Source organism: Natator depressus, chromosome 14 (genome assembly GCF_965152275.1).
Source record: "Natator depressus isolate rNatDep1 chromosome 14, rNatDep2.hap1, whole genome shotgun sequence".
In the NCBI taxonomy this organism is placed as follows: domain Eukaryota; kingdom Metazoa; phylum Chordata; order Testudines; family Cheloniidae; genus Natator; species Natator depressus.
Window position 1 is genome coordinate 33,458,868 of NC_134247.1, and position 10,388 is coordinate 33,469,255.

Below are 10,388 nucleotides of genomic sequence, written 5' to 3' on the forward strand. Positions count from 1 at the left end.
AGCAATGGTTCCTGCCTGACAGCTTACAAACCCAAAAGACAAGGCAGACCAATGGCAGGAGGGGGAATGGTCACACAGCTGGTTAGTGGCAGCAGGAATAACCCACAGCTGTCCTAAGTCTCAGCCCAGTAGACCACATCCAGTACACCACACTTAGCTACCAACCATACACAACAACTAGCTCTTATACAGCATATCTCATCAGCAGATCTCAAAGCACTTACAAAGAAAGTTGGTGTCATTAATTCCTTTTTACAGCTGGGGAAACTGAGGTACAGAAGGGGCAGCATCTTCCCAGAGTTACCCAGCAGGTTGGTGAGGCTCCTGAGCCCCAGTAAAGTACAGCGCTCTATCCACTAGGAAACACTGCCTCCAAAACCCTGGACTCGCAGACAGTGGGGACAGATCAGAGACAAGGGAACCTGGGGCAGCTACTAGAAGCATGTCAGTCATTCAGTTACCGACGTAGCACTGTCAACACCCCAGAGTCCAAGGGCTATTCTGGACAGCAAAGTACATAAAAGACCATTTCTGGCAATTGAAATGATAATATTGTTTGTGGAAAATAAATGATGATTGTAGAGCAAAATTTGTAACTATTATTCAAAAAGAATGTCTCAGGGTTAGTGTCCTCACAGCACATTAATAAGCACAGGGAATTATGCAAAATTAATGCAAATAACCTTTTATTTATGTTCCTAAGGTATTTTGGGGTGAGGAATACATCTCCTTTTAAATATATAATCTTTATTCAAATTATTTTGGAGAAACTCATTTAGCATTGAACAGTGAGTGCAAATCAATATGCATACAGCACCAAAAACATCTCTGGTGGCTGCATGTCTGTCATTATTTTCAAAGACTGTTGTCCAAATTTAAGCACCTAAATCCAGATTTAGGCACCTACATAAACATACGGCGGTACAGTGAGATTTTCATAGAAAGGGAACATACTGATCAAGTTTGCAAATGCACAAATACAGAATGGGGGATAACTGGCTTGGAAGCAGCATGGCTGAGAAGGATCGGGGAGTGTGGTGGGTCACAATCTCAACATGAATCAGCAATGCGATGCTGTTGCAAAAAAAGTCAAATGCAATTTTGGTTCATTAACAGAAGAATAGCATGCAAGTCACGGGAGGGGATAGTACAGCTCTATTTCGCACTGGTTAGGCCTCAGCTAGAGTACTGTGTCCAATTTAGGTCACCAATACATAGAAAGGATGTAGATAAACTGGAAAGGATCCAGAGGTGAGCAACAAAGATGTTCAAAGGGATGGAATGCAAGCCATATGAGCAAGGGCTGAAAGAATGGGGTATGTTTCATTTGGAAAAGAAAAGATTAAGGGGGGGACATGACAGCAGTCTTCAAATACTTGAAAGGCTGCCATAAAAAAGATGGAGAAAAATTGGTCTCTTTCGCCACAGAGGGCAGGACAAGAGGGAATGGGTTCAAACTGCAGCATAGCAGATTTAGATTAAATCTCCTGACAAACTTCCTCACTGTAAGAACAGGAGGACAGTGGAACAGATGCTTGGGGAGGTCTTGGAAGCTCCTTCACTGGAGGTTCAGAAGGAGGCTGGGTAGCCCTCTGTCTTGGCAGGGGGTTAGACCAGATGACCCCTGAGGTCCCTTCTAACCCTATGGGTCTATGACCTCGTGTATCACCGAGTCCAGTCCCCTGCTATCGCAGGCAGCCCAATCAGATAATCATATCCAGAAACTTATCAAGCTCCATCTTCAAACTAGTTAGGTTGCCTCCACTCCTCCTATTGGGAGTCTGTTCCAGAACCTCACTTCTCTGATGGTTAGAAATTCTCTTCTAATTTCCAGCCTGAAGTTATTAACTGCCAGTTTATCCCCATTTGTTCTTGTGCCAATATTGTCTATTAGCTTCAATAGCTTTTCTCCCTCCCTGCTGTTCACTTCTCTGCTATAGTTAAAGAGAGCAATCACATCCCTTCTTCTCAGCTAAGCTAACCAAGCCAAGCTCTTTGATCTCCTCTCGTAAGACAAGCTCTACATTCCCCTGATCATCCTCATAGCCCTGTCCCAGTTTGAATTCATTTTCTTGTATAAAAGCACCTCCAGGGGTTAGGAGCACAAATTCCACAGAAAAATCAGTCCGACTCGTGCTTAGACCCTTTAGAAAATTTCACCGTTAGGCCCCTAATTTTAATCATCTCATTTTTGAAAATACTGGCCTTAATTTTCAGGTCATTTTCTTAAAACATTTCAGAGACCAGCCATACATGGGATTGTATATGAAAAGATTCCAGACTCTAATCACTGCTAGGGCATGTTTTTCTGCAGCCAGTTTGCTAACAGGTCATGTAAATCGAAGGGCAGGAGGCCCCGTAATGCAGAGCTTCCAAAGAGATAATTGACCTTGTACCCCAAAATGGCTTTGCTGTTTTCCCACCCCACATTCCTCCACTAGAGCTTTCCTTGCTGATGGCCTGTTGACTAGAGACCATTGAGGCCAAGCCAGTGGCAGGAATGTAGATGACCAAATCTTTATACAAGTTAATGCCCATAAACTGAAGCACTCTGTCAGCAGCAGCATTGACATGTGCCAAGGGGTTCACAGCTGTCTATTTACTGGTCCCAATGGGGTGTTTTAAACTGGACAATAACACTGCCCTTTTCCAGGGAATACTCAACAATTTCCCATGACAGATCAAAACACTGCAATATATATATATATATATTTCCCCCTAGTGGTATATACACAGATATACCACTAGACAGATGATGGTAATTACAGTGAAAACCATGGGGCCACTCTTCCCACACCTGTCCATTGCAGTAGAATACAAATGTAGAGCTGAGAGAATAGTTGATTTTCCAGTTTAGCAAATGAATCAAAAAATCAGGGGAAAAAATGCCATTTCTGGCCCAGCAAAACATTTTGTTCAAACCGACGCAATTTTTTTCCACTTTTTCATTTCATTTTCAAGTGTTTTTACCCTTTTAAAAAATTAAATCCAGCTACATTTCTAATGAAACATCACTTTGAAATGAAAGGTCAACACATTGTGTTTTGAAAATTTCAAAATAAAACATTTTGACTAATTTGTTTTTATTCAACTGAAACTATTTGCTGAATGTGACCTGAATTTGTCATTAGTTGCCCCAAACTGCATTTCATGGTGAACTATTTGACTGAAACCTTTTGCCAAGCTCTATACAAATGTCCATGAACCACAACCAAGACAAAAGCCAGGGAGGAATGAGTTCTGAGATGGTGACTGGCACCAGTGCCCACTGCTGTGCTCTGCACCCATCTCACACCAATGCACATGAAAGCATATTGTACAATTGGTCTCCATGAAGAAAGGCAACGTAGGCTCCCAGTGTCAAAGAGGCGGGCCAGGGATGGTTTCGACCATCAAGGACATTAAGTAGGTGGCATCAGTGGTCAGAGTCCCTCCATGTTATCTTCCTCCTCCTCCCATTCTTCCTCCTCCATGTTCCATGTCGCTTTGTCCCTGGCACCGGCTGCATGTTCTGGCACCTGGTACTGCCGGGGGAGCAGGTGCTTGTTCATTTTGATGAAGGCCAGGCTCTCCACACTGCCAGTAGAGAGGCAAGTACGCCTGTTCCGCACGATGGTCCCCGCTGTGGTGAAGAGCTGCTCAGAATAGAGGCTGGAGGGGGGGCAGCTCAGGTGCTGCACAGCCACCTGGAAGAGGGGCAGCCACATGTCCCGCTTCAGCTGCCAATACAGCAAGGGCTCGGCACTGGCTGACAGGACCACAGTGTCCTGCAGGTAGCCTTCCACAATCTGGGCTGCCTGGGTCTTGGCTGAGTCCAGTAGTACCGGGGCCACGCTGATGAGGCCGAAGTCCTCCAGGCTGTCCCACAGGGACCTACCCCGGTCTGAGGCACTGCCCTTGCGCTGTTGCTGTGTCTGTCTCTGGCTGGTGCCACGGTCCTGGACATCCCTGATGTTCTCAGCCACCTCGTCAATGAGTCTCTGCGTCCAGCGGTGCAGACCACCCTCCCCTTCAGGCACGAAGGAGGCCATGTTGTTCTTGAAGCGGGGGTCTACATAGGTGGCCAGGACATAGTGCTCCTGAGCGCGGATCTCAGCAATCTGTCGGTTGCCCCGCAGGGTTTGCAGCAGGCGGTGGGCCAGCACCTGGCCAGTCTCCTCGCCCTCGCCCTCAAACTGCTGCACCAGTGAGAGCAGCTTCTTCTCCAGCAGGCAGATGAGCGGGATGGCCTGACTGATGCTGGCATCAGTCCCGCTCACCAGCTTGGTGGCGTCGTCAAAGGGCCGCAGGATCTGGCACAAGATGTGGATGAGGGGCCAGTCGGTCTGGGCCATGTGCAGCCCGCCAGCCCGCTGGACCTGGGCAGAATGGCGCTGGCAGAAGGCCTGGACAGCAGCTCGCAGCTCATACAGCCGCTCCAGCATGTGCAGGGTGGAGCTCCACCGCACCGCCACCTCCTTCTTCAGCTGGTGCCGTGGCAGCTGATTCTCCACCTGCAGTTCCCAGAGCAGGTGGCGGGCAGCGTAGGAGCACCTGAAGTGGGCACAGACCTTCCTGGCCGCTGCCAGCACCCGGTCCACCTCCTCATTGCTGTGCAGGAACTCCCGCACCACCAGGCCGAGGCAGTGTGCCAGGCAGGTGACGCGGGGGAAGCCGCCTTCCCGCAGCACTCGCCGCACCCGCTGTCCATCGTCTGAGGCCACAAAGCCCGATGAGAGGGAGAGGGGCATGAGCCACTCTCTAATGACCCCCCGCAGCCTCTCCAGCACGTGCCCGGTGCCGTGCTGCTTCTCCAGGCCACACATGTACAGGGTGGCATGCTGGCGCAGGATGCTGCTGTTGCTCATGCTCACCCAGTGGGCACTGATGGACATGTAGTCAGTGGTTTGCCCGCTGGTCCACATATCCACTATTAGGTGCACGCGGTCACCCTCACAGCCCCCCAGAGCCTGCAGCACCGCAGTCTTTACTGCACGGCAGAGCTCCGGCACTGCCTTCTTGGAGAAGAAGGAGCGACTGGGCACCTGCCACCGGGGGGCGGCCGCCGCCATCATCTCCCTGAAGCCCTCGCCCTCTACATGGGAGAAAGGTAGGAGGTCCAGGGCCAGCATCTTGGCACAGGCAGAGTTCAGCGCCAGTGCCCGGGAGTGGGCCCGATGGTACTTGGTGCCCCTCTTCAGGCTCTCATCGATGGACAGGTGGGTGTAAGTGCCCCCAGGTCTCCTGGCAATACTGGGGGCCCGGCCAGTGCCACTCTGCTGCCTGCTCAGTGCAGCCCCGCGTGGTGTAAGGGGGGGCTCTGCCACTCCGGGCTGCCTGCCCTCCATGTTCTTCTGGCGCATGTAGACAATGCTGTGGTTGTGCTTAATGTGGTTGCCAAGCGACGACGTGCCCAGGCGTTTGGGGTCAGTCCCACGCTTGACCATCTGCTGGCAGATCATACAGGTGACACGGGTCGGGTTCCCAGGGTCAATGGAGAAATACTCCCAGACCCATGATTTCTGCCGGTGGTATCTCCCAGGCCCGGGGCCCTGCGTCGCCACCACAGGCATGGTGCCGATGCTGTGGGAATTGCACTCTGCCCTGCTGTTCCCTGTGGTTTCCCCAGCTCCAGCACTGAGGTCTCCCCCACTCCAGATGGGCAACTCATCCTGCTTTTGGACACTGGTGAAATATGAGGCTATCAGCATCTGATGCTGGGCTACCCCTTCTTGCGTGCTGCCCTCCTCCTCCATGTCCTCTGGGGTAGCTGGCTCCATGGGAGCTTCCCCGTCCACCCCAGAGGAGTAGCCTGAAAGTGTGTCACCCCCTGATGAGCCTGCCTCCCCGGCCACGCTGGCTCCGTCCTCGTCGGCCTCAGACATGACAACCTGCAATACCTCATCTGGGATGAAGAGGGGTCCCCCAGTGCCTGACTCCCCTATGACACCGGATACAGCAGGCTCAGCCAAGCAGTATTTCTGTGTGGTGGATCGTGGTGATCGGCGGCTGGCAGACACGTACGGCTGTGACGACAATCCTAGACCAGCGCCAATGCTGAGGCTGGCCGCATGCTGCCTGGGGCTTAAGCGTGGCTGTTTGGCAGAGGACTTTCTCCATCCTCTGCTGCTATGATTATTTCTCTTCATTGTGTGCTAGCCAGTGGTAAAGGCTGATATATAAAACAACCTAAAACCCTGCTTAACACCAATGAGGAACAAGGACAGGACTCCTAAATCCCCACTAAAGCCCTGACACTGAGACACTCTGACCGGACCCTGGACATACATGAAATTACGGGGTGCAGATGTGGCAAGAGAAAGTTACATTGAAATCCTGCACCCAGCCAATAAATCTGACAGCAGCCTCAGTTATCCAGAGATGGCACCCCAGAAGTGAGGCCAGTGGTGCCTTACGGGAGAGGTTTAAAACGATCTACTTTCCTCATCTTCTTCTTTCCTACCCTGCTAAATTGTCCCTCTCCATGAGACATTCACAACAGCTTCTTCAAGCCCCTCTCCTTGTCACAAGTTATTCCTATGGTGCCAGGGAACTTGGAAAATACCATGTGTCTAATCACCACTAACCAAAGCAGCTGACTGTGGCTATCAAATATTGTTACAAACTATTCACCATCCAGCCAAAGAGTTACCAAAAAACCCAAAAAAACATGTCAAGTGAATTCACACAGGTAGTAGATCAGAGGAATTTCCAGTTTGCTGTCTCCAACAGGAAGAGAGCTTGAATAATTTGCTGAGTAAATAATTTGCAAAGAGTTATTCTCCATGCAGGTCCTCACAAATTGTACACCAGGTGAGCAGCAAAGAACTCATTATCTGGGGCCCATTCACTCCTTGGCCTCTTTGCTGAGACAACAGATCCTGTAAATGGTTTTCCTGTGTGGATACCTATCCTGCTAGGAACTGCACTGAGACTATCCAGCTCACATCACAAGGGCCACTGAAATAAAAAGCAGACTCCACCCCCAGCTCACTTCCTGCCATATGCTGTTCACTCCCACAAATCCTCACACAATCAGCGAGTTCCCTTTAGGAACCTGCTCCCTCTGCCTATGATCTATCTGACAAACAAGTCATCCAGCTCCTGTGCTGACTGGCTATCAGCACTGAACCCACAAACACAGTCCCATCCTCTCTGCCCCATCTCCCACCACCATTCCTACCCACAAATGATCAATGTTTCCGTTTAAACAGGGCGGAGTCTCTGATCTCTACATGGAGTTAGCTCTGACTGAACAATTTCCCTCAGTGAGTAGCTACACAGGGCTCTTCTCCCATGTAGGTTCTCTGAGGCTGGGTAAGAGCTGATTTGGCAACGACACTTTTTGCACGCTCAGGACAGTCACGGATTCTCTCTTCCATGTGGCTCCTCGGACAGCAGGTAAGGTCTGAGCTCTGAGCAAAGCCTCGCCCCTTAGTCAGCACACGTGCTATATCTTTCTTCTTTATGGGGTTTGCTGGTAGAAAAATGTCATCTCTGAGCTGCCTGATGTCTCTTTGATGGTGAGTGTGTTTACCCTCTCTCCCCACTGGAGTGGTTCCCCTGCTGTCTTCCCTGCCTGTGCTTATTCCTGTAAAATTTCCACTGGGGTGAACTCTGGGAAACATTCCCTTTGGATCTGCTTAGTGACATCTCATGAGGTTCCCCCTTCCTCTGGACATTTAGATCAAGATTATCCTCCTCCTTCTCCCTCACGATCCCACCGTCTGCTGGAAATAAAAAATAAAGAGATTCCAAGCGTCAACCACTCTGCCTAGTTTGAAATCCTTGGCAATAAAAACAACAAACAGTATCACAATAAAAACAAGTATTGATAATCTATTTTGGCTCATGTGACAGGGTTCACCTGGCATAAAGCTCATAGGGATGACTTTGAAACAACTAATTAATAAAGGAGAGAAATTAAGCACAGATTTATAATTTCTCACTTCTGCTAAATAAAAGGGCTTTAGGGGTCATAGTGGAAACCAAATGAACATGCACTTCCAATGTGGCTAAAATGCCTAATGCAATCTTTGAGTAAAGGGACTACTGAGTTGAAGAGGTGATATTGCCCCAATATATGGCCTTGGAGAGACCACCATTGGAATACTGTCTCCAGTTGTGGTTATCCACATTTTTGAAAACTTGGAAAGGATTCAGAAAAAAGTTACAAGAATGATTCCAAGTCTGGAAAACCTGCCTTCCGTTGAGAGACTTAAGGAGCTGAATCTCTTTAGCTTACCAAAGAGAAGGTTGATCATGGTCTATAAGTAGCTACATGATGAGCAGACAACAACAGAACAAGGTCTAGTGGCTAAACGCTGAAGTGAGACAAATTCAAACTGGAAATAACACTTTTAACAGGGTTATTAAGAGCTGATCCAGGGAGTTGGTGGAAAGTGGGTCACTTGAAATCTTTAAATCATTGGGCTGGATGCAGGAATGACGCAGAAATTCCCTGGCCAGTGTGATGCAGCAGGTCAAATTCATTAGACAACCATACTGGTCCCTTCTGGCCTCAAAAATCTTTGAAATTTTAAGTATCTGGTGTCAAATGAAAAGGGCTGGGCCTTGGGCTAACATTTTAAAAAATAACAACAACTGACATTATTTTATACAAGTAACAATCATACAAACGTGCCTCAGTGTAAGCTGTTTTAACACATCAAACTCTCAAAATAAGAAACAAATCACAAAGACTTCAATGGTAGATTCTGACTGCTCAGCTCTTCCGAAAGGCACACCACTACCTATGATATTATGAATGGTACGGTAGGCACCTGTGTTTGAAAATCCAGCTTGATATGTCTAATTGTTATAAGTAAATGATAGATTTTTGAGGCAAAAAAAGTCAAACATAAGGACACTACCAGGTTTATCACCTTCACTGATTCTTTTTGTTCTTTGAATCAGCTGGGATTTTAACTAAATTATTCTTGGTATTAACTTTTAAACACTGTTACATTACTCAGTAGTTCAAATATTAAGTTAAAATGCTTACATTTTGTCTGGGAATAAAAATATTTTCTAAAGAAATCTTTTCAGAAAGTCTATAATTTCTCCTGCTGCCCCTTCCAGTCTCTCTCCTTCCCCTCTAGACTCGGTCCCTAGCCCGGCCCAGGCTGGTCGCTCTCCCGGCGCTGGCTCGGCTCCTGCAGGCGCTCAGGGGAGCAGAGCCGGGGGGGGGGGGGGGGCAGCAGCAGCAGCTCCGGGACTCGCAGACTCCCGCCCCCCCGGGAGCAGAGCTGGGGTGAGGAGGAGCCGTTGGTGCCGAGTCACTTTCCTGCCCGGCCCCAGCCCTTCCCCCGGGTCTCTCCCCTCACCTGCAGGCTCCGGCTCAGGGGCTGGTGTCGGCAGAGCCCGGGGCTGGTTCCAGCCCCCGCAGAAAGTCCCCCCGGCTGGCCCCGAGGGGCGCTGGGGAAGGGCTCTCCCCGCACACACCCCGCTGGGCGGCAGCAGCGGCGGCGGCTCAGCGCGGGCTCTCAGGTCACTTACGGATGCGGCAGAAGCGTGTGACCCGGGAAGCTCAGCCCCGGCAGATAAAACAGAGGGAGAAAGAGAGCGCAGCCTCCCCAGCCTAGCAACAGCCAGAGCCCTCTGGTGGTCACAGCTAAGGAGACCCCGCCCTGCGCTGCCCCGGGACAGAAAACCCAGCCGTGGTCCTTCCCTCCCACCTGAGCGGCGCCGAACCTCCAGAGACTGAACCGGAGACAGAGCCGCCGGCGGGCGCCCAGGCGCCCCGCGCTCCGGCGGCTCCTCCCCCGCCGCTGGAGCCGGGGGAGAGAGGAGGAGGCTGCAGGCAGCGATGGCGGCGCAGCCGTGTTTACATCGCTGCTGGCCCCAGCGGCGCGGGGTGAGTGGAGTCGGCCCAGGGGACCAGCTCCACCAATATTTGGGGCCAGGTGTCCCCCCGGCCCCACCTGCCGCCCTCCCCCAGCCCCCTCTTGCTGCCCCCACACACCTCCCCGGGCCCTGGAGCAGAGCGTCCTTGCCTCTCCCGTGCAGCCTCCCTGCAGCAACGGCTGCCGCAGGGTCCTAGTGCCTCTCCTCGTCTCCACTGCCAGGGCAGACTGACTGCCAGGGCTTGCCCTTCCACCTCAGACCCTTCACTTTTCCTGCGGGACCCTTCACCAGCACAGGGGGACCCCCACGCTAGACAAGGAGGCAGCTCCATCCCTCACCCCCAGTGAGGCTACAGTCAGGGGCAACAGCAGGGGAGGGGGCGCACGCAGCACCCCCTGGCACCCACCATGGGGGAGGTGAGGGAGATTCCTGAATCTGAGAGGGGCCCTAGGAGCACATGTAATGACCGTGGTGGGGGTGAGTGTGCTGCTGGGGGGGGGCCTAAAAGGGGGGCTCCTCCCCCAGAGCTTGCTGCTGCCAGCAGGGAAAGGGCTGGGGGAGTC

General features: G+C 51.1%; 1 protein-coding gene across 9 annotated transcripts; it reads right to left on the bottom strand.

Annotated features, from left to right (window-relative positions):
• Positions 1 to 2,008: 2,008 nt before the first annotated feature.
• LOC141998692 (zinc finger BED domain-containing protein 6-like) lies at positions 2,009 to 10,025 on the bottom strand. 9 transcript variants are annotated; one of them, XM_074971623.1, is made up of 2 exons: positions 9,944 to 10,025; positions 2,009 to 7,709 (listed from the first exon to the last, which is right to left on the bottom strand). In XM_074971623.1, the coding sequence occupies exon 2, from the start codon at positions 6,126 to 6,128 to the stop codon at positions 3,423 to 3,425; it is 2,706 nt and encodes a 901-aa protein (XP_074827724.1). In that variant the 5' UTR covers positions 6,129 to 7,709; positions 9,944 to 10,025; the 3' UTR covers positions 2,009 to 3,422. The 9 variants fall into 9 exon arrangements, with proteins under 9 accessions (XP_074827724.1, XP_074827726.1, XP_074827731.1 ...); XM_074971625.1 differs by having other exon boundaries at positions 2,009 to 7,706; positions 9,944 to 10,011; XM_074971630.1 differs by having other exon boundaries at positions 2,009 to 7,706; positions 9,975 to 10,002.
• Between the last annotated feature and the right edge of the window lie 363 nt (positions 10,026 to 10,388).

Bases quoted from the DNA above. Each gene is read 5' to 3' on its own strand.
- LOC141998692 (XM_074971623.1), bottom strand. From the start codon at position 6,128: ATGAAGAGAAATAATCATAGCAGCAGAGGATGGAGAAAGTCCTCTGCC.